The sequence below is a fragment of the Myxocyprinus asiaticus genome, chromosome 42 (assembly GCF_019703515.2).
Source record: "Myxocyprinus asiaticus isolate MX2 ecotype Aquarium Trade chromosome 42, UBuf_Myxa_2, whole genome shotgun sequence".
NCBI lineage: Eukaryota > Metazoa > Chordata > Actinopteri > Cypriniformes > Catostomidae > Myxocyprinus > Myxocyprinus asiaticus.
The window spans coordinates 28088983-28114053 of record NC_059385.1 but is presented as its reverse complement, the minus strand read 5'-3'; the positions used below and the strand labels follow the sequence as shown (position 1 = coordinate 28114053).

At 37.5% G+C, this 25071-nt stretch overlaps 1 protein-coding gene across 1 annotated transcript in view; it reads right to left on the bottom strand.

Annotated features, from left to right (window-relative positions):
* LOC127432689 (amyloid-beta A4 precursor protein-binding family A member 1-like) overlaps positions 1 to 21675 on the bottom strand; it is a 32238-nt gene extending 10563 nt beyond the window's left edge. Inside the window, exons 1-12 of the mRNA XM_051684044.1 lie at positions 21534 to 21675; positions 18544 to 20429; positions 18280 to 18408; positions 17681 to 18079; positions 17231 to 17605; positions 16684 to 16785; positions 16537 to 16576; positions 6231 to 6376; positions 3392 to 3424; positions 3047 to 3133; positions 453 to 656; positions 172 to 351 (exon numbers count right to left, since the gene is read on the bottom strand). Of these exons, the coding sequence (XP_051540004.1) occupies positions 172 to 351; positions 453 to 656; positions 3047 to 3133; positions 3392 to 3424; positions 6231 to 6376; positions 16537 to 16576; positions 16684 to 16785; positions 17231 to 17605; positions 17681 to 18079; positions 18280 to 18408; positions 18544 to 18867 (2019 nt within the window). The 5' untranslated portion in view covers positions 18868 to 20429; positions 21534 to 21675. The remainder of the gene's footprint in view (positions 1 to 171; positions 352 to 452; positions 657 to 3046; positions 3134 to 3391; positions 3425 to 6230; positions 6377 to 16536; positions 16577 to 16683; positions 16786 to 17230; positions 17606 to 17680; positions 18080 to 18279; positions 18409 to 18543; positions 20430 to 21533) is intronic.
* Between the last annotated feature and the right edge of the window lie 3396 nt (positions 21676 to 25071).

Genomic DNA, 25071 nt, shown 5'->3' with positions numbered 1-25071 from the left:
AAAAGTTACATGTGCAAGACTAAGCTACCCTTCATGTCATACCTATGAATACCAACAAATACTAATGAGATAATCTTAGAAACTAACTTCTGCAAGGACACAAAAAATGTGTTGACTTGTATATTTATCTACTTTTTATTATACATTTACTGTAACTTTATTGTCACTTACATCTCTGCAGTTTTCAGATTTAGAGAAGTGAATGAGGTCGTCGTTGTACATGTCCTGAGTGTTAAGCAGGTCACTGTACTCTCTCTGGCTCAGGTCTTCTGGGTCAATGCCATTGGCTCTCAAGAACTCCTGATACACAATGCTGAAAGCCTGACCAATTGACTGAGCAATCAACTGAGCCTGATGCAGAGAAAGAAAATGCAAGAAACATCAAGAACAAGAATTTGTGGCCAATCCGCAAACATCTTTTCAGGAAGAACATGATTAAATCATCCACGCACATCTTCTGATTCGAAAACATGGCAGATCATCTTGTACTGGCGTCGGTCATCGTGCACTGGGGTTGTGTGTTGTGTCTCGGCGATGTCTAAATTGTCCTGTGCACTCTGAGAGCGAATCATCTTCCTGCGAGCCATCAGCACAACCATGTTCCCGATGTTAGCTATGTACGAGATGGTCCTCAGCGGATGGTCCATCATGGTGTCCTGCTAGAATGAAGATGCTAAAGGTCAATTTGTGTCAACACTGATGACTGACACGTTAAGTGACCAGTAACAGTTCATTGTGTTTTTTTTTTTGCTGCACTTTAGGGAAAGGTTTATCTGAAACTGTTGATGATACCAAAATAGCATGAGTTGGGGAAAAAAATGTCTCAGCAGTCTCAGTCCGTGAACCGATGGACAGAAATTATCACAAAGTGTGTAGGTTTAAGTAAAAGTAATAAGTGCACATTTTTTAATGGACACAAAGCAGAACTGTTTGTGCAGATCTCATTAATTTGCTTTCTCAAACAAAACTCGTTGAAGATTTGATGCCACTCAAAACCTCACAAAACTTTGGCAAATCCAGCGATAACTTCTTCAAAAGCACTTATCGTAGCAGCTTAGTACACAACTTTCTACCTTTTGTAAACAGGACCATTTCCAGTCTGGTGCACTAGGGTTGGATATCAATACAGATTTCCAAATTCGGTTAGATTTCAAATCACAAGCTCTCGTTTTTCAGTTCGACTCGATTCAGATTAATGTGGGCATATTTCAGTTATAATGTCCATTTTGCTTACATAATGTATGAAGCTTCATATGTACATACATACAGTATGTATTAGGAATGTCATAAAATATTGATACATCGATTATTGATCGACACGTTATTTTCTCATTTCGTTTTTGAGGCATAGATGTAGACATTAGCTGATGGCTCCTTGGCGCTGCAGAATTTTAAGCAGCTTTCAGAGTCGTAGCTGGGTGCCATCGACCATCTGACTAAAGCAAGAAATAGAAAGACAATTTTGAAATAATTCTTGTAGGCGTAACGAAACATACTGTATATCCTTGGTATATGATTGGCAGGCCCAGTTGAACAAGCTCCTCCTGAGCTAACGTATGGAACTTCATTTTTTAAGATTGTCTTAATTTGTATAGTTTCTCTCTCTATCTTTTCCTTTTGGGTTGTTAAAAAGATCAACCAGTGGTTGTCTTGCAGTTGACCGGTCAATGTAATGAGCACTGCTGACATAGAGTAAAATATCGATATTGTGATTTTAAGAATGAATATTGGGATCGTTCAAATGAAGATCGCAATTAATCGGAATTGTTTTACCAAGACCTATGGTGCACCCCAGCTTCCAGAATTAGCATAAAAACTTCCAGTCAGATCAGAGCTTGTGATTTTGGCACACTTTGACTGTAGGTGTACTATCTGAGACTACAGTAAAGGCCCCTAAACACATCATACAAAATTGAAGAATGAACGGATGTGACGTCATGTGTTTTTGAATTTGTTTCAGTGGTTCGAAACAGCTGGCCAGCACGCACTTTCAGAAAAACTTCTTATCAGCTTCTAAACTTCTACTTACTGCCATTGGTCCACGTCATCGGTAGGTGTGACCTGGAGCTCCAACTACTTTGAGGCCAACAACTGATTCCTGTTCAGTCAGTTAAGATCAGTAAGCATGAACACACCAGCGTGCAGAGTTATTAGCAAGCTAGTGTAAATCTGTACAATGGTTCGAGTAGAGAAATGTTTTTGCTTCTTTTTTAAAAAACATTTTTTATTAGTCTATAAAAGGAATAATATCTAAGTTCCCACTGACTTTGTTGTTTGATATCCTGCTTCACTCATGTGCCATCTGCAGCCGAAAGTTTTTTTTCTGTATTCTACCCATTAACACTCTTTTATACACCAATCATTACAGCAGTATCAGTGTCATCATAAATGACAATAACAGAGTGTAACCAGTGCATATTATGGCTGTGTATAGCGTGTTAGCACATTAGCGCCATGAATGCAGAATGTAAACATTACAAATTACACATTATCTACTGCATATATATTTCTTTAAATCATCATTGAGTAGTTAAAACAGCTTCTTTTACTAATCTTGTAAGAATTCTACTCACAGAATAAGTCATGAAGTCACCGATAACACATTTTAATGTCATATTAGTTGATGTTTTACATGAAATCTTGAGCGTCCTAATATTTTAATGTACATATAAATGCCTCCCCCAGTGGTGTGACGGGTGTCTAAATGTTCGGAAACAGTACGTTGTTGCTCAGCTGTTTCAAACTTCTTTTTGGCTCTGAACAAAGAAGAACTATGCTGTGAGTGTGCTCAGGCCTTAATGGTATCATGTATTGACATTTTTTATTTTGTCATTTTAGTGAAAATTCACTGAAATTGGGGATGGAAAAGTAAGAAGAACTGTATTTAGAAAAGAGATCCCAGTTACATTCAAGCACATAAATCAACCATTCTTACAGTTGCATGTATATCTATAAATAAAGAACGTAAGAGATAGATGTACGTATAAAGTGCATGTATACCACATAAATATAATATATATAAAGTGAGACAAGGTGTGTTGTGCACCTGTGTGTAAGCACTGAGCACTTTGATCCTCTGAGTTGATATAAAGAGGTCCACTTCAGTGCTGGATGGCGACACACTCTCTGTGCCCTGCTGATACAGAAAGAGAAGAAAAACAGTTATTCTCCTTAAAATAGCACATCAATTCCTGGACTAGCCAATACATCACACTATATGAACACAGAGGTTTGCCATAGAGGTGGTCAGCATTAAGAGATGATTTTTGATTTCAAATGATATAATAAAAAAAATTAAAAAAATTAAAAATGCAGAAAAATACATGATACTGTGAATACAAATATTTTTCATAATAAAACCAGCATGTCTCTACAGGAACAGATACTGTACCTTATCTCTGATTTTAGCCTGTTTCTGGACTGTCTGCTAGGCAAGGAACAAATAAAAACAGAGACTGGTCAAAGAAAGCCTACAAACATAAATGGAAACGGTGGGGGTGTCAGACTCGATGTGATTGGTTTGGAGGGGATAGGAACGCCCAAATGAAATAAAATAGGATAGTTTGGCTGAAGGTGGAAAGGGTGGGTGGGATATCATGGTAAGGAGTCTCATGTATTGTGATAGGCTGAATGATTGTAAGAATCGCAATGATAAGTTCAGCATTGATCAGAATGACATCAGCAGCCCCAGAGACAAAAACTGACTTTTGTAATCAACTAGCTGTCACTCAGGTCTATTTGTTAACACATGGACTGTAGATATCCAGAGATCTTTGTGGCATGTTTTTCCTTCATAACCCTAGATAACCTTATATGAATCCAGCATCTCACCAAATTCAGTTTATTGGTATACGGTACACTTTGGTGCCCCATGACTTCTTTCAAAGCATTTCAAAGTGACTTAGCACACGTTGTGCCACCTATTGTGTAGGAATTAGATTATTTGAAATTACAACTGCTATCTAAAACTGAATTTTAAATGTTTGTATGCAGAAATAAAACATTATAAGGTTGATGGACAACAAAATGTTGTAATCAGTCATTCATAAAACATGTACAGTATTCCTATTATATATGATATAAACTACATAACTAATTACACAGGCGTTTATGCACAATATTAATATATTTTATGGTCTGAAAAAGACAGGCAATGGCGATGAAAGACAAATGTAAAAATGTTTTAAAAAAATTGATAATTGAAAACAATGTTTGTTTGTTTTTAGACTTAACTGGAAATGTACATTTTAGTTCACTGTATACTTAAAAGGATAGTTCACCCAAAAATGAAAATTCTCTCATCATTTACTCACCCTCATGCTATCCCAGATGTGTATGACTTTCTTTCTATTGCAGAACACAAACGAAGATTTTTAGAAGAATATTTCAGCTCTGTAGGTCCTCACAATGCAAGTCAGTGGTGACCACAACTCTAAAGGTCCAAAAAGCACATAAAGGCAGCAAAAGTAATCCATACGACTCCAGTGGTTAAATCCATGACTTCAGAGGAAACATGATAGGTGTGGGTGAGAAACAGATGAATATTTAAGTCCTTATTTACCAGAAATCTCCACCTTTTACCAGCCCCGACCAGTAGGTGGCGATATGCATTAAAACAGTGACTCGCCAAAAGAAGAAGCATGTGGAAGTGAAAGCGGTGTGGAGATTTATAGTGAAAAAGGACTTAAATATTGATGTGTTTCTCACCCACACTTATCATGTCGCTTCTGAAGACATTAACAACTGGAGTCGTATGGATCACTTTTATGCTACCTTTATGTGCTTTTCGGACCTTCAGAGTTCTGGTCACCATTCACTTATATTGTGAGGACCTACAGAGCTGAAATATTCTTGATCATCTGAAAACTACACAAATGAGTGGCACCCACATATAATTTTGGTCAACACAATGAACTGTGCATACAGAAAGTATCTTCACTGTGTTTCTGTCATTTCATCAAATCTTACATGATTACACCACAACTGAGATTAAAGAAGTACACTACAACAACTTGAACAACTTCACATTATCCACAAAACAAGGCTATTATTGTCGTGTAAGGTGACATTTACTGAACCAAGATCTGCCTAATAAGGACCTATAGGCATACAAAATGAACAGATTAAATTACAGTATATGTTTAAAAGTGAATAGGTAAGAACTGTCAGCAATATGCTGGGTGCAAAATTTAACCATTCATACAAAAGTCATTTAGAGATGTTGCCAACACTTTCCATAAATTAGCTGCATGTTGAATTGCTAGCGTAAAACAAACCCTCAATTTAAGCTCTTACTCGAGTCATATGACAATCCCAAGTCGAAATTTAAAAATACAAATTTGTGAAAGAAAATAACTAATGTAAATCAAAGATGAAAATCCAGAAGCATTGTTTTATTTTAAAACACATTCAGTTTTATCTTTCTGCTAGCGCTTTCAGCTGTGCTTTTATTATGGAGGAAGAAACTCCCTCAGCGCAAGCATGCTAGTGATTGGTGGCATTTTCTTTTCTTCTTACTGTAAATTCCCTACCTGTTCTCTATGAAACATTAGTTGTTGTTTTACATGTAGCCTGTTGTCAGGACAGTGTGCGTCTTATATTTAAATGCTGCACTAAACACCAGCCCCAGCAGTGTGGGCAATGTTCAAATGTTCGCAAACAGTTCAGGCATTTTTGGACTTATTTTTGGCTCTCAGTGAAGACCAAAAGAATAACTATACTGTGAGTATATCAGAGCCTTTCCTTTCAACCCTGTTAGTCATTCTGGCATTATTTGTTTATTTATTCAAATAAATGTTTCATATATATATATATATATATATATATATATATATATATATATATATATATATATATATATATATATATATATATTAATTTTGTCTATATAATGAAATGTTGCAAGGAAATGACAAAAGCACACAAATCAAGGTTTAAATTCTTTTAGACATTTCACAAGTTTTCATGGTTGCAAACATATAAAATGAATATCAAATAAAACAGTTGAAATGATATTTAGTTTATCCTGAGATTGAAGTTCAGCATTTTCTGACGAATAATCACGTCCTTTCCCTGACCATTTGTTTAAAAAAAAAAAAAGCCCTATTTTGTACCGTATTCATGGAAAGTGCCTATCACTGACTGACGCACTGAGCAAAGTGAGTATTTGTGTATGCATGTTTGTCTTCGTTACAAAATGAGAACAGACAGGAATGACTAATAATCCTCACCCGAACACGGCTCATGGCCTCCTGGGCTTGCTGCATGCGGGCACTCTTTGTGGCCGTTCTCTCTGACAGCAGCTGAGTGGAACCCAGGTAGTTTGCAGCAAAAATTATGCCGTCAATCAAATCCTCAGGGTCACAAGGGCCTGGAACTGTGGAAACAGTCACACCATAAGCAAACAGAACATCAAAATTGTTACGATGCATTATATTTTTTTCAGTTTATTAAAAAAAAAATTAACTGCAACATTGTCATGACAATTAAAGGAATATTTAATTAAGCTCAACTGACAGCATTTGTGGCGTAATGTTGATTACCACAAAAATTTATTTTGACTCATCCCTCCTTTTCTTAAAAAAAAAAAAAAAAAAAAAAAAAAGCACAAATCTGGGTTTCAGTGAGGCACTTACAATGGAAGTGAATGTGGCAAATTTTTGGAGGGTTTCAAGGCAGAAATGTGAAGCTTATAATTTTATAAAAGCACTTACATTAATACTTCTGTTAAAACTCATGTATTATTTGATCTGTAAAGTTGTTTAAACTGTCATTTTTAAAGTCATTTTAGGGTTTGTTGACATTACATTGTCATGGCAACAGAGTTGTAAAATTGGCTATTACTTTACACAAAAAAGGTTAAGAAGTTATTTTATCACACAAATATAATGTTAACACACATATTATTTACCTCCTGCTGCTCTACTTTTGAAGAAGTGAGTATTTTAATGTTAAAAAAATCGGCCCCCATTCACTTCCATTGTAAATGCCTCGCTGTAATCAAAATTTTTGCTTTTTTTAAAGAAAAGGTGGAGCATGTCAGAATTAATTTTTGTGGTAATCAACATTGTGCCACAAATGCTGTCGATTGAGCTTAACTTGTATTGAACCTGGAATATTCAATTAAGCACAATCAACATGATCATGCATGAAATCCCGAAATTGACCCCTTTCTTTTACTAACAAACACCATCCCCCATCAGAGTTTTTTGCATCAAATTCAAACGTGTTCACATTTCCCAGAGGCGCTCCTGAAAACGTGCCATGTGAGCAATTTTTGAGACATTGGTTCTGGTCCCACGGAAACCGGGAAGTAATCACCAGTGTTGCCAAACCCCTTCTGAAAATCTCCAAAACCACCCTCAAAAGTCTCCAAAGTCACCAAATAAGAAAGCATACTATATATAGACCTAACTATGTGTGTGTATTTAATAAAAAACAAGTTCACCAATAAAGTGTGGGACAATTAAATGGACTGTAAGCGATGTTAGCGTTCTGAAGCTTTCACGTGACTGAGCCGTTGAATTAGCCACGCGCCCTCAATCCAAATCCCCGCCCTCCAAAGATAATTTTGAGACCGAAACTAAGCAAAAGAGTAGCATTGTTTGTTCCTGTGGCTGTCAAATTCAACAGTGGCACAATAGCGTCCTCAACTGACAAACATTATGAATCATAGCCTCAATGATCCGCTTAAAATACAACACTAAGAGAATGAGCAAAATGATTGACAGGTGAAAAGCATAAATGTCCGCAGTTCACAGACACATTTTTGTATGCTGTTTACAAAGTGTGTCAGAGACAGCTGTCACAGAGACCGGTGAGATATCGCAGCACACTTATTTCATTAATATCTTTAAGGGAGTAGGAACATTTTGCATACTTTTCCAAGAAAATAAATCGCTTACAGCACCTTTAAATATTTTTTTATCAAGGCAGTGCATTTGGTCCTGTGTAATTTGACGGCAGCAGCATCTTTACAACAGACAAATTCCTAGGTGATGCAAATGAGACCATACGCACCTGTCTCTGATAGAAAAAGCATTTTGCACTTGCGATGTGCTTGGCGGTCAATGCATGTTTTGTTAGATCTGACTTCTTATCACATAGTATGACTTTGCATGTGTGTTTAATAATTAATCACAATGGGGGAGTACGGTGACGCCATGCGAAGGGCAGACGTGTGAGAGACAGCTCTGCGCACTTTGCTAATTTTTTTTATTATTTTCATGATATAATCCAGTGAAATTTGATACACCCAGTTACACATTTACTGTTTGAGGTAAACATGGCAAAGAAGTCAAAATCATCGGGCTCTGGAGACATTAAAAAACACTTACGGGTTCAAGATGAAAGCCCAGACAGGCCTGTGGACCGGGGACTTGATTTGGATGGCGCGGCGGGAGAAGGAATCCAGCGTCAACTGTCCAACATGTTGGTGATGTTGACGAAGGTACTTGCGGACTTGGAGGATCTCGCTGTAATACGTCGATCGATTACGGCGATGGAAAAAAAATTCTCTGAGCTAGTCACAAGAGTCATCAGAGAGGGAATTAACTGCTAATCCGCCCGCGACCAAAGTTGATTTGGAACGTGTTCTTGAAAAGCTTGAAGATCTTGAGAATGGAAGCCGCAGGAATAACATTCGAATTGTTGGAATTCCTGAGCATGAGAAGGGCAGAGATATGGTGAATTTTCCAGAGTCTGCTTGACATAACAGGCCACAAGCTGGAAATCGAGCGAGCTCACAGAGTCCCAGCTCACAGATCTGCTGAGGGAGGAAGGCCCTGATCGATTCTGGCCAAATGTTTGAAATCATCCAATAAAGATCTCGTGTTGCACCAGGTGAGGAGCAAAGGAAAGATTTCTTGGAAGAATTACAATATTTTCTTGTTCCCGGACTTTGCGAACTCGACAAGAGAGAAACGCGATCGGTTTAAGGAATGCAAGAAACTCTTACATCAGCGGAAGATCACTTTTGCTCTGATGTTTCCAGCCAGACTGAGAATAAACACCAAGGACGGCAGCAAAGTATTGTCCCAATCAGGCAATGTCTTTTATTGAAACAATGGGTGAGTAACCATTGGGTGTTTTTCTTGTTAGTGGATTGACTCACTGTACATACTCTGGCTTTCGGAGGAAGCTGGTCGCCATTTTTGTTTCTTTTTGCGTTGGCTCCGCTGTGTGGTTGGAGTTTGTTTTGTTTTGTGGATTAACACTTTTCCTTAAAGAAACTTTTGCATTGACGGAAGATCACTTTTACAATGAACGGATGACCGCAAAATATCTACATGCCCACACAAAGGATGTCTTCTATAAAGTTGCCAGTCTGTGTAAATCATGGGATATACTTTTATTCGGCCTCCGAGTGAATTGACTCTTGACCATCCGAGGACCGGGATGCATGTTTCGTTTCCTTTTGTGCTGGTTCCGTCTAGCGGTTGGAGCTTGTTTTGTTAAATAACATTACTTCGTGACAGTTATGGATGAATCTGTCAGTTCCTTGTGCTTATGTCTCCTGTTGGCTGCAGTATGATTTGTGGAGTATTTTCGTGGGACATTGGAATGATTATGTCATCTGCTGCACTCATCAGCTGACTCACTGAAGATTCGTTTGTCTGACCGAGGAGAATGGCTTTGTATTGGCTGGAATTTGTTTTGTGAAGGAACACACCTTCGAGACAGTTCTGTGAATGAGTCTACACAGTCTTTGTGTTTATTCTGCCTATTGGCTGGGGTTTGTTTTACAAAATATTTGATGTTATGTAATTTTGCCTTTTGAGGCAAAATTGAGCAATCCGATGGCAAAGTTGTCGCGGGGGCTCTCGTAGGCGTACATGGACTCTTTGAGTTTAGAGGGATGGACACCGGTTGGTGCTGTCGTGTGCGGGGTTAATGCGCACGTTTTTCTTTTTTCTGTTTGTTTTGTTCGGGGGGAAGTTCGGGGGTTTATTGTTGCATTCATGTTGAAATGTGGTCTTCATAATTTTGTTTTTGACACACAATTTATTTTTTCTCTTCAAAATCAAAATGTCAAATGTTAATATGAGTGTACTATCTCTCTCCATATGGAATGTGAATGGGTTGGGACACCCCATAAAAAGAAGGAAGGTTATTTCTTTTCTTAAACGTAAGAAATATGATATAGTGTTTCTTCAAGAAACTCATCTTTCCCCGCAGGAAGCTGCAAAATTTGGGAAGATATGGGGTGGACATGTTTTCTTTAGTGTTGGCTCAAGTAAGAGCAAGGGAGTCATTATACTGGTAAATAAACATTTACAATTCAAATGTCTCAAACAGTTTAATGATAAATTTGGAAGAGTCATTATTGTTTTAGCAGAAATTCAGGGGCAAAGACTGATTTTGGCTAATATTTACGCACCTAACGCTGATGATCAGGGCTTTTTTATAGATCTTGAAGGGATGTTGCAAGCTGCTGGCACAACTCATGATATAATTTTGGGAGGAGACTTTAATCTTTTGATGGACTCAGTCCTTGATCATAGTGAAGCAAAAGTGTGTAAGCCCCTTAGAGCAACATTGATGCTTCACAGGATGTGTAAAAATCTTGGTCTTACAGATATTTGGAGACTTTTGAACCCATCTGGTAGAGACTATAAATTTTTTTCATCAGTCCATAAGATTTATTCTAGAATAGATTTTTTTTTTTTTTTTTTTTTTTATATATATATATATATATATATATATATATCCAAATCCCTCATTTCATCTGTTGTTGATTGCTCAATTGGAAACATCTTAGTCTCAGATCACGCCCTGGTGAGTTTAGAGGTGTTGCCACATACAAAAAAGAAATCATATAGTTGCCGCTTTAATGTATCCCTTTTGCAAAAACCTGATTTCCAACAAATGTTAAAGACTGAAATCAGTGTTTATATGGAGACCAACTGGTCCTCGGTATCCTCTGTGGGCGTGGCTTGGGAGGCACTTAAGGCGGTTCTTAGGGGTCGGATCATACAGTATGCCTCATTCATCAAAATATCCAAAGCACGTGAACTTGTGGAGTTGGAAGGAAATATTAAAAGTGCAGAGGCAGAGCTGAAACGTCGTATGTCATCTGATGGCCACAGAGAATTGACTCTGATTGAAATATAGATATAATACTATTTTGTCGCAGAAAGTGGAGTTTTGGTTATTCAGGGCAAGACAGTCATACTTTGAGTCGGGGAAAAAGCAGGGAAGCTTTTGGCTAGATATATAAAGCAAAGAGAGTATTTTTCTACCATTCTCTCTGAAATCTGCTGGTGGTGAAATTTTTACCTCAGCCATTGATATTAATAATGCCTTTAAAGAATTCTATCTTGATCTTTATAGTTCCACATCTTCGTCTACTGATGAAGATATTAGAAACTTTGTGGAACCATTAGATCTTCCTAAACTGAAGACTGAGCAAAAAAATGCTCTTGATACTGAGATAACCTTGGAGGAGCTTGACGAGGTAATTAAGTCCCTACCTACTGGCAAGGCTCCGGGGCCAGATGGCTTTGCCGCATAATTTTTTAAATCTTATGCTACAGAACTGGATCCACTTTTGTTAGAAGTTTATACTGAATCATTAAAGAATGGAAAGCTTCCTCCAACCATGACACAAGCCCGGATCAGTTTGATTCTTAAAAAGGACAAAGATCCAAGCGAGTGTAAAAGTTACAGTCCAATCTCCCTGATCCAACTAGATGTAAAAATTTTGTCAAAAATTTTGGCTAACCGATTAAGTAAGGTTATGACATCTCTTATACATATAGATCAGGTGGGGTTTATTCGGGCCGCAGCTTTTCTGATAACATCAGGAGTCTCATCAATATCATGTGGTCAGTAGCGAATGATCAGTCTCCGGTCGCTGCCATCTCACTTGACGCCGAAAAGGCATTTGATATGGTAGAATGGGATTATCTTTTTAAGATTTTGGAAATGTATGGGTTCAGGAGTACATTTATTGGTTGGATTAAGTTACTTTATAAACACCCTGTAGCAGCGGTATAAACAAATGGATTAATTTCAGATTATTTTACTCTGAATAGGGGCACTCGGCAGGGTTGCCCTCTTTCCCCATTATTGTTCTGTCTTGCCCTGGAACCATTAGCAGCCGCGATAAGAAAGGAGGATGATTTTCCAGGGGTGATTGCGGGAGGTGTGGCGCATAAGCTTCTGCTTTACGCAGATGATATTTTATTATTCGTCTCCGACCCCACTAGATCTATGCCTTGCCTCCACAGTATTATTAATTCCTTTTCCAAGTTCTCAGGATACAAAGTAAATTGGTCTAAATCCGAAGCTTTGGCTTTGACAGCATACTGTCCAGTAAACGGCCTTCCAGCCAGGCGACTTCCAGTGGCCCAAACAGGGCATTAAGTATTTGGGTATTCCCAGCAAATTTGTCTGATTTAGTCAGAGTTAATTTTGGTCCCTTAATAAAAAGGTTTTTCGAATGATGTGGACAGGTGGGCTTCATTACACTTATCGATGATTGGGAAGGTTAATGTAATTAAAATTAACTGTATTCCATAATTCAACTACCTGTTACAATCTCTCCCTATAGATGTCCCCCTCTCTTATTTCAAGCAATTTGATAGCACAGTGAAGTCCTTCATTTGGAATGGTAAGCGTGCCAGGTTAAATTTCAATAAGTTACAAAGGCCGATTGACAAAGGTGGGTTAGGCCTACCCAAGATTTTGTTTTTTTATTGTGCATTCAGTCTCAGACATTTGGCTCATTGGTTGCTTCCACCTGAGAGAGCCCCTCCCTGGCTTTGTATTGAAAAGGAAGCTCTTGCCCCTATCTCGCTTCTGCATAGCCTTTCAATCAAATTAATCGGAGAAGTTAAGTCACACCCCGTTATTTTGCATTTACACTTGATATGGGCAAAAGTGTCCAGAGTGTTTAATTCGGATATTTATTTAAACGTAGACTCGAGTATATGGCAGAACTCTAAACTATGCATTAATTAGTCCCCTTTCTGTTGGTCGGATTGGATTGTGAGGGGGGTTAATACACTCGGTGACCTATATGAAAGTGTAGTAGTGAGACCTTTTGAAAATTTGGTTCAAAATTTTGGGATTTCCAGATCTCAATTTTATAAGTATTTACAGCTGTGCCACCTAATCTGCACTGTTTTTGGGAGTGGCACGCACCCCTCTAGTGCGGCAGATACTCTGGGAGTGGTGATTACTGCTTTTAGAAAAGGTCATGAGGCATCAGTGTATTACTCCCTGCTAATTCAGAGTCTGGGGGACAGAGCTTTAAATTCCCTCAAAAGATTATGGGAGGAAGATTTAAATCTGGTTTTGGAGGAGGGAGTGTGGGCTAGGATTCTTAAAAACATCAAGTCTGCATCTAGAGATGCAAGGGTGTGCCTTATGCAATTTAAGATTCTACATACATTTTATTGGACCCCTTCTAAATTGTATAGACTTGGTCTTAAGGACACACCCACATGCTGGCGATGCCATTTAGAAGATGGAGACACCACCCATGTTTTTTGGGGATGTCGTAAGATACAGGAGTTCTGGTTGAGGGTCCAGAATTTTATGGACGACGGATTGGGTACTCGGATCTCCTTTTGCCCCAGGCTCTGTATTTTGGGTGACGGGGCGGTCACTGATGTAGGAGATAAGTACATCCTGGCCGGTGTTATGGTGGGCAGACAGGTTATCCTTAGAGGATGGAAGTCAGCTGGAGCCCCCTCGTTTCGTGAGTGGTGCGAGGAGATGGGCAGAGTGGCAGCTTGGGAAGAATTGTCATATAGAAGGCTAGGCAACATGGATATGTTCATCAGGAGGTGGGGCAGCTATTTGGCCTTTTTGGAGGGCTCTCAGGGAGGGGCAGTGGAGGAAGACGTGTTGTTTTAAATGTGTATGTTGTAGCCTTTTTGTTTTTGAACATATACTTTTTTTAATGTATTTCTAAATATTTTCTTCTGTTTTATTGTTTGTTTGTGTGTCTTTGTCAAATACAATTGACAAAGACACACAAACAAACAATAAAACAGAAGAAAATATTTAGAAATACCCTAGTGTGTATCTGTTTGTGTTGGGTGGTGGGGTTAATGTTCAGGAGGAATACATTTTTTTTTAAACATATTGTGCACTTTACAACTTACAGATGTACAGTATATTGTGTATACATTTACTATATGCACATTTTTGTTAATTCGTTTGTTTGTTTGTCTTCTCTGTTTGTTTAATTGAGCACTGTTTTGTCCTGCATAATTTTGAATCCACATTAAGATATGTTTACTGGAAACTCAGTACTTTAGAAAATAAATAATAAAAATTACCATATTAAGACAAAAAATAAAAAATAAAAATAGTGCAATTTGGGATTATTACAAGTATAACATCATCTTCAATCCATGACTGGCACTGAATGTGAAAGTCATGTATTCTCAGTAGTGAATCAGTTGCACTTTTTGAGGAATGATGTTATACTAGAATCTCTGCTCTTTGAATTGTCATTATTCTTTGGCCATTGTTTACGTTTTGTTTGAAATGTCATTTTTTGTCATTATTTGTATGTGGTTAAATAATAAATTGCTTTTGAAAAAAAAAAAAAAAAATCACCTAGAATCGCCAAAAATATCACCAAATAAAATTAAATCTAGCCAAAATATCTCCTTGTCTCAAAACATCATTAGAAGTCACAGCAACCATGAGAAAGTTGCTAAATATGGTGACAAATTCCCCAAATTGGCAACATTGGTAATCACATTCACTCTAAAACAAGGGTTTGGGTCCCATAGAAACCATGAAGTAATCATGTTCAAATAAACAAGGGTGAGTGTTATCCAGAGGTTGCAATTACATTTTTATTCCACTGACTGTTAGGTTTAGGGTTGTGGTTTGGGTTAGGGTGTGTGGTTAATAAAGTATGCACTCCTGTTGATTGTATTACATCATTAACAACTAAAAATATGACTTGCTTTTGATGCCACTTTGTGGACATTTCAGTCAGAACATTGTCAACAACACTTCCATTTTCGGCCACTGGGGGTAGTGGTTTGAATTTCGGTAAGCACAAATCTATTTGAGCTGAAGAAATTTCGACTTGCTGTCACTGAATTCACAGTGTGATCAGTTGCAGGTTTTACCCCCTGGGGGTGGGGGTGGGGGTGGTGCTTAATTGTCATGAAAGTAATACTACAGGGGTCCAAACAATAGGCTTCATTTGTTACGCAAATATATATGTTTATATACACTGGTGACCAAAAGTTTGGAATAATGTACAGATTTGGCTGTTTCGGAAGGAAATTGGTACACCAAATTGGCATTCAACTGATCACAAAGTATATTTAGGACATTACTGATGTAAAAAACAGCACCATCACTATTTGAAAAAAAGTCATTTTTGATCATATCTAGACAGGCCCTATTTCCAACAGCCATCACTCCAACACCTTATCCTTGAGTAATCATGCTAAATTGCTAATTTGGTACTAGAAAATCACTTGCCATTATATCAAATACAGATGAAAGCTATTTGGTTCGTTAAATGAAGCTTAACATTGTCTTTGTGTTTGTTTCTGTGTTGCCACAGTATGCAATAGACTGGCATGTCTTAAGGTCAATATTAGGTCAAAAATGGCAAACAAGAAACAGCTTTCTCTAGAGTAATGAAGGCTATACAATGCTTGAAATTGCCAAAAAACTGAAGATTTCATACAAAGGTGTACACTACAGTCTTCAAAGACATAGGACATCTGGCTCTAACAAGGACAGAAAGATATGTGGAAGGCCCAGATACAACTAAACAAGAGGATAAGTACATCAGGGTCTCTAGTTTGAGAAATAGACCCCTCACATGTCCTCAGCTGACAGCTTCATTGAATTCTACCCACTCAACACCAGTTTCATGTACAACAGTAAAGAGAAGATTCAGGGGTGCAGGCCTTATGGGAGGAATTGCAAAGAAAAAGCCACTTTTGAAACCGAAAAACAAAAAGAAAATGTTAGAGTGGGCAAAGTAGCAGACATTGGACAACAGATAATTGGAAAAGAGTGTTATGGATCTTAACCCCATTGAGCTTTTGTGGGATCAGCTAGACTGTAAGGTGCATGAGAAGTGCCCGACAAGACAGCCACATCTATGGCAAGTGCTACAGGAAGTGTGGGGTGAAATGTCACCTGAGTATCTGGACAAACTGACAGCTAGAATGCCAAGGATTAATTATTATTAGTAATGTCCTGACTATACATTGTGAACAGTCGAATGCCACTTTGGTGAATAAAAGTACCAATATTTTTCCATAAGAGCAAAATCTGTACATTATACCAAACTTTTGGCCACCAGTGTGTGTGTTATATATTTATATATATATATATATATATATATATATATATATATATATATAATTTTATTTTATTTATTTATTTTTTCTGGTTGAATTATAAAATGTTCTTGAAAGTTTTTTTTAGGTCCAGCTAATTTTAAAACTAAATGTATTGGTACATTTGAATCATGTTTAACAATAAATTACTAAGTTCTACTTGACAAGTGTCATAAGACCTAGATTTGCTTGAACTTACCATCAACATATGTAGGAAAAGATGCCAGATTTCTTCTCAGCTATGAACCAAAAAAATAAAATATTGTTACAATTACAGTAAACATGTATGGAATAAAGAGAATCAAGAATAAAACAAAAATGGGTAATCTGCAAGTCAGTTATTCACCTCTTCATCTGACACACTGGAACTGATGTCTACATCCTGGTCCTGATGATGGACTCCAGAGGATTCTGCTCCAAGAGAAAGTACAGAATCTTGAATTGGAGCCTGTGAAAATGAGAGAACCATTCTTGTTCTTTTCAAATATAATATATTCCATTGTGAATATTTAATTTGAATAACTGGACATACTTAAGATAATTTATTCACAGCATAACACCAGTGATAGCGTTATCAACACCATTTAATCAGCTTTATGAAGAAAGACTAAACTTTAAAGACCATTAAAACATCAAATTGTGTTAAAATCATGTATTCCATGGTTTCCACATTTTTCTATAATATTGCACTCACAAAGATAAATTTCTAGGCAATTAAACATTTTAGCTGAGAATAACTAAAAACTGTCACTATAGACAGTAACTACAGAGATTTTCATGACTTTCCCAAGATTATTAACCACACAGTCATCTTTACATACCAAACAATTCAGATTAAAAAATCTAGTTTGTTCAATTACCTCCAGCAGAACTAAACAGAAAAAGTCACTCACCGTGTACTGTGGAGAAAATTCTGACTGTTGAGATGGTGATGGTGGATATAACTGGATCTGAGGTTGAATCTGAGGGTGGTACTCCTCCACAGGGCTCACATCCTGTCTCATGACCCACACAGGCTCTGTGGGCTTGTCGGGCAAGTAGGGTGAACACACTGTCTTGGTCTTCACCTCCTCGATGGCTTCCTTAATGTCCTTATTGGCCAAAAACACAGCATCTCCTGTAGCTCTGCATGACTCTGTAGTTTGATGCAGGGTTGGAGTGGAAGACCGGTCAGTTCTCTTCACAGTTTCTCTCTGCAAGTCAGGTGAAAGATGGGTAGATTCAAATTCTTCCTGTGAAAGGCTGTCCGAGCTTGAGCTCTTCCTGACCTGGGATTTGCCTCTCCCTTAGCTTTCGTCTTCATCTCCTGAATGTTCATCATAGTGGTGCAGCCTGGACCCCACTGAACTACGCTGAATGATGTCTTCCTGTGGGTCGCAATTGTCATACTCATCCATGGACATGTTCTGGTTGTTCTCAAAGGTTTGAAGTTCCTCAGACTCTGGGTTAGGCTCTGTTTGATCATGTTGGTGTGATTCCGTATCAAATTCTTTTGGAATCTCTTGGTAGGACTCAGGATCTGGACTTAGTTGCGAGTATGAATCAGAGCAAGCCTCAGGACTAGAGTCTGAGAGGTCATCTTGGTGGTCTACAATGTGATGTCCACTATCAAGTTCTGCTTCCTTGCTTGAGGAAATGTAACAAATGTTAAAATGTGTAGCGTTGGACTTTGGTTCAGTGTTGTAGGTCCGAAGCGACTCAGGGAGGGTTCGTTGAGACTGAAAAAGAGGCTTGTTCATCATCTGATGAAGAGATGTGTCAAACGAATGTCTACTCTTAGAGGGTTAGTTCTTTTACTTTCAAGGTGAAAGCCATTTTTTGAGTTATTCTTATCTGAAACAAAGTCCTGCTCGCTTTGCTCAGGTATTTCTCTTGAATAGTCCTTTTTTTTATTTTTCTCTTTGAATTCCTTATCGCCAAACGTTGACTCTTCACATGGCACCTTCTCCTCCAACAGTTCCATTGATGACACTGTACGATCTGGTTGATCTGGACAATGATCAATCTGTGTAGCAAATGAATGGGAAAGGTTCGAACTATCTTTGTCCAGTCTATCAGTGCTTGGTTCATCCTGAGGAAATGGAGTCAACAGTTCTTGAGAGGAATCTTCTGGTGATAAAGTTTCAGTAAATGCTTGTTCTTTTGGAGAAGGGTTTATCGCCTGAGGTTCTTCCTCTTTGTGCTGCTGTCTTTCTCCACTTCATTGGTGTCTTGCCGCCCTCAGCTTAGGCTGTTGGCCAGCTTTTGCTTCTGTATTTCCACTCTCACTCTGCCTGCGCTGTGCGTGACCGGGGATATGCCGCCTACGGTGGTGTGGTGGAGCTCTGCTAGATCCAGACTGGTTGGTTAGGTGATGGTGGTGATGATGGTGATGATGATGGTGGCCTTGGCGTTCTACATCTGGATTGTGGAGCTGGCATGGCCTCCATCTTGGGCGAACTCCCTCTAGAGGGGTCCCATTAGGTTGCTTGCTGCGATAAGGGGGAGGACCCCTGAGACCCACCTCCTCCTGCTTCTCCCTATGGCTCATGGCTCCGCCCACTCACTGCTCATTGTCTAGATGCTAATGAATAGCCCCTGCCCTTCAAAATATATGCGAAAACAGGTTACATGGGTGATACCAATGTGACTAACCTTGCTAAGTTGAATATTATCCTTGATCTTTTGGCTTTGCTTTTCTTTGCTACTGTACAAAAAGCCATAAAGCGTGGGTTTCCCCTTACATAAAAGTAGTGTGATAGTACCATTAGTACCAGATGGTATCAGAGGGTAATACCATGGTACGTTAATGTGATACTACTGAATGCTTACCATATTCATATTCAGTGGTATTTACATGGTACTTCAAGGTAAATCAAAGAATACCATGGTACTACTAAGCAACAATCATGGCGTGACGAGGAGGAGGGCATGGCCAGGCCGTGAGGGTACATGACCGGCGCTGAATCAGCTGATCAGAGGGAGAGCGAGATAAAGGGTAGCCGGAGAAGCCAGTTCGAGAGAGATGCACGCAGCCACGCTGCATGTGTGTCTGTTTGTATTATGTTTTATGTTGTTTTAAGTTCATTTATATCATTAAACTTTATGTTGACTGTTCAGCCATTTCCTGCCCCCTCCTTGCCCGACCTTTAACTGTTACACATGGTAATGCCATGGTGCTTTTGGCACTTTTTTTGTTAGTGGAATTGTAATCCAAAATGTATGTCATCACAAAATAGGTCTTACTGAACAAGAGTTCACTTCATGACTCACACTATAGCTGGCCAAGCATTTTTAATCTTTTTTACCAGATTAAAAGGTGATTTTCACAAAACCTGTCAAAAAATGTCCTGGTCCTATTTTGCCATAAAATCAAAAGAAACAAATAAGAAACTATATTTTGCATATACATCATGAAGCCTATTTTAGGCCCACTAAGACTATTTTACATTTTGTCAAGACATTTTCGCACATTTTCCACCCAGTTCTCATTAACTCAACACAGAAAAAATAGGTCATTCTAATATTCTTATTACCGCAATGTCAAAATATATATACATTTTATTTACATTTTAAGTATTTATACATCAAGGTAGTACTCCCTTGGTACTGCTTTTAATTTTTGCTGATTTCAATTTAAAATCTTTTTGCACAAAAGCAAAATATTATAATATAAAATGACTGTTACAGTAATGATAATCATCAATAAAAACAATGGGAATAGTAAAAGTATACTATTTGGATGCATTACATTAACGAGGGGGTAAAATGTGCTTTAAGTATCCTGAGCATAATGCCGCAATGCAAAAATTCTTAATGGTGCTAAATGTAGGCTTCATTTTCTTTATGCAAAATAACATTTCATATTTCCTTTGTATTGATTTGGGGTTTGCATTAGATATCAGTGTAAACAAACATTACATCCAGCTGAATGTCTAATCATTCAATGTGAATTATACATGTCTCTCTTCATGTACTGTATATAACTGAATTGCACATTGCATTTCTGTTCATGCACAGAGAGATGGTTCATCGGCAAATGGCCTCAAAGTGGGCATCCATCACACTCCATACTCCACCAGATCTGGAGTTCAGCACATTCATCTGTCAAACCTCAAATGAAAACACAAAACAACAACATTTACCTCTCTATTGACCCAAAGATACTGTATGCCACTTTCACCATGCAACCTCTCTGTTTTGTTTACAACTGAAAGCATGCATCCATGCATATTCTATAATTGTAGTGCAAGATGCTCTCTCTTACTTTCAGATGGCAAAAAGTTAGCTGCAATGTGCACAATTCCTATAGAAATCTATATAAGCTGTGCCTTAAAATACTTTTGACTGTAACTTTGAAAATTCTATTGTGAATCTATTTTAAATTATTTTGATTTTGAACAATGTGAGTGGTTTCACCCTGTTACAATGTTTATGTTCTGAAGTTAAAATTTATTTGAAAATATCAATAATTGAGTGATATTACGCACAATGTTAGAATTTTTCTTTTGTAATTTCATCATCTTAAAAAATAAATGTAATTCAAAAAAGTAATTTAGTTGTGAGTATGTGAAATATTGTTTGTTTACTGTTCTACTGTCCACAAACATTATAAATGATATATCTGAATCACGAGATTACTGGGGATAGAACAATAACTATTTTAAGAACAGTGATCTACATTTTCTAAAATTCGATTAATGCGCATTGGAAATAAGCTGCAATGGATATATTTGTCTTAATATTAGACAAACACCTCTAAGAAAGCGACTTAAAAACCAAAAACATCAACACCTAGCACTTATTAGTCTATATCGTACGAAACGGCACGGTTATTCAACTATCGATGTATTTATTCTGCTGCAGTCACGTACAGGTAACACTGACCATTAGTACAGTACACTGCCCTAATATTATAACCTGATGATTTACTTAGTATATACACACACATAATAATAATAATAATAATAAAACTCAAATAAGATTTATCTTTGTGTTTTGTAAACTTTCCAGCGCTGATAATAGTTAAAAGCATGTTATTTTGTATCGTAACGGGCCTGTGCTATAGCAAAGACATCCATCCCCGATGAATTTATCCGGCAGGTGCACGTACGGTACGAACAATGACAGTCAATAAAAGACGTTATCCAGTCTCACTCGGTCGGTTCTTTACAGTATAATTCATTATATGGCTTGATGTTGCGAGGTATCGCTTACCTGTTATGAAAATTGGCAACGAAGAAGTGCTGTTCGGTTTGCCCTCATCATTGTCGGTTGTTCTTGTCAACACATTGGGATTAGGCGCGCGCAGCGCCGGTTGTGTGCCTAATTCCGACCGCCTGGCTGGAGCCCCCCTTTGCTCGCACGCGCACAGTAACGCTGTGTTTCCTCTAGATGGCAGTAAAAACTCGGAAAACTTGTTCAAAGGCTTCACCCTGTTCAGTTGAGTGGGCAAATCACGTTGTTTAACCTGTAGATGGCACCATAGACTCAGAAATTAAACTCAATGGCTTTCAAACCTCCTAATTTCAAATTTACATGCCAAACACGCATTTGGCCACAGTTATATAGGTGTTTCTACACAACTCATGTCGTTTAACACGTTGATGATTTGAGGTCGTTTTCTTGGTTTGCTTGAAAGTAAAATTAGTATGAGTAGAATTTTACACAACTGTGTCAGCTGCTCATGAAATATTTATATATTTAAAAAATATATATTTTATTTGTCATTATTACATGCTACTAACTCATGCAATAAAACGATATTGTACAAATTCACAAATTTGTGTGTTTAACATGCATGACAATTTTTTTTTATTTTTTTTTATTTTAATACATAAACCTGTAAATTCTAAATTATACATTATACCCGAAAAGTGCTGTAATTGCCTATCTTGCAACATTGGTGGAAAAACAAACAAACATTGTCATATACCAGAATAATATCTGATTATTATGGGCGGAGTCATTTTCAGCACCTATCTAGATTCTAACTCCCTCATTCTTCTGCCTGGATGCTCAGATGGTCATAAAAAATAGGTTTGGTGGATTAACAGGCAACACTGTAAGTCAAATGAAGAATTTGACTCTTTTGACATAAATAGCCTCATTATTCAGGGGGTAATAACTGGGCAGAGTATTTTTAACCTACCTGTCTGAATTCTACCTCCCTCATTCTTCTGGCTGGATGTTCAAATAGTCATAAAAATAGGCTTGTGGAATTAATAAATGCAACACTGTATATCCCATAAGCACTTCATTGTATTGAAATAAACAGCCTTATTATTCAGGGGGGTAATAACTGGGCGGAAGCATTTTTACTCAACTGCCTAGATTCTACTTCCCTCAATCTTCTAGCCGGATGCTCAGATTGTCATAAAATATGTTTGGTGCATTAACAAATGTCCTATTGAGCATTTGTATATTTTGACATAAATAGCCTCATTATTCAAGGGGTAATAACTGGGTGGGGTAATTTTAACCTAACTGCCTGGATTCTACCTCCCTCATTCTTCTGTCTGTGTGCTCAAACAGTCTTCAAAATAGATTTGGTGGATTGACACAAGCAACCCAGTATGTCCCATAACACATTTGATTCTATTGACATAGTCTCATTATTCAGGGGGTAATAACTGGGTGAGGTCATATTTTCCCACCTGCATGTATTCTACCTCCCTCATTCTTCTGGCTGGATGCTCAGATAGTTATAAAAATAGGTTTGGATGATTAAAACAAGCAGCACTATATGTTCCATAAAGTATTTGACATAGAAAGTCTTATTATTCAGGGGGGGTAAAACTGGGCAATGTCATACTTTCCCACCGCCTGGATTCCATCTCCCTCATTCTTCTAGCTGGATGCTCAGATAGTCATAAAAATAGGTTTGAATGATTAAAACAAGCAACATTGTATGTCCCATAAAGCATTTGACTTTTTTGAAAAAGAACGTCTTATAGCACAGCACTTTTTTGGAATACATTAATACCTTATAGAAAGAGTTTAAGAATTAGTTTAATGATGGGTGAATTTAATAGGAATGTTTTGAAAATACACCCCTCTTTTACAGTAGCAAAGTAATTAAAAAATGCAATTAATTGTCTTACAGATATATATATATCTATATTATATATATTATATATATTATTATATATATTATATATTATATATATATAATCAGTCATAGTAAGTCCATAGCTAACTTTCTGTCCAAATACACAATTACGCATATAAAACATTGCTTTACCCTTCCTAAAAATGTAGGGAAAGATGGGTAAAGAGGTTAATTGAATAGTTAAATAGTGATATGTAACATTCTGTCATGCTGGATATTAAATGTTTTGTGGACACAGAAATTTATGTAGATTTGTGGACCAAAAAATAATACTTTTTGTCTGAAGTGAAAATGTAAAGTTAGACCCATGGTGTAATACTGTATGCCCCCCTCAGAACTGGGGCTGAAGACCCCAGTGGCAGGGTGTTATGTTGGCCAGTTGGTGGTGTTATTATTAATTTAATAATTATGCTAGTTCATGGGGTTATTGTTTATTAATTATGTGCATTAGATGTGCATTTCTAACAAGTTCAGTATAACCTACAGGTTAATTGAGTTCAATTATTTAATCTGATTACATAGTATTACTATTATACCATCACTTCAATTAATATCATGGGCTTCTATTATTTACAGGTCTGTACATATTAGATATTGAAATATTAATAAGACTGTATAACTTTTATAGTGATGTTTAGTACATTAAAATGACTTCATCTGAACAGAAATTGTTGATTTAAAATTATATGATGTAATGCGCAAACATGTGTATAAATATATCTGTGGAGCGGGACGTGGTCGTGTGTCTGTCACTGGGGAGAGAGGAAGCGGTAAGGGCCATCACCTGATGATTAATGATGCATAACACCTGTTTCTCGTTACAGTGAGGACAGAGATGGGCTTGAAAAGGCCGCTGAGAACAGTGAGACAGAGAGAGTTCCAGTTACACAGACCTGCTAGATTGTGAACCTAAATGCTGCAGAGCTGTTAACCTAAATTATTTACGAGTTTATGTTGCCTCTTATGACTAAAGCTAGAGTAGATACCTTGTTGTGAAGCTGAAGAGTAAATGCGCTGCTGTGAAGCTGAAAAGCCAAAGACAGTTTGTTAGACCGGGAAACCATTAAAGATTGATTTACCTGGACTGCCTTCCCGCTTATTGCTGATACCTCTACAATATCCTTATCTCCTATCTATAAAAAATTTTAATGATTAAAAAATTTAAAAGGTTTATGCTGCCATCACAAATGAGGGCTTTGTTCCTTGACCCCAAATCTGAAACGATGCCAGGATGTAACAAGGTAGTTTTAGTTGTTAATCTACAAGATGTGCCTTTCATGTGCTAAATCAATAGTTTCTTTCAAAATAAAATCAGTTGTTTCAATATTACGATAATGATGATTTTCATATGTTAAGGGCTTTTTTGCGACACAAGGGATGCAATGTGTCAAGGTGGTCAAGCGATGCACTGCCTCACTCAAAACAACAAGATGGCACATCCTGTGACGTCTTTGCTTTGAAAGAAAGTGATGGAAAATAGCTCATGTATGTTATCCTTCTAAACTGTCAATCCCCTAAAGCATGACCTTAATGAAACACAATGTAGAATAATTATGGTGGATATTGTCTGCTGATGTCTAATTTGTTTGATTTCTCAATATGATCAAATTGCTTCTTGTCTTTTTTAATTTTTCTGAATGTGTA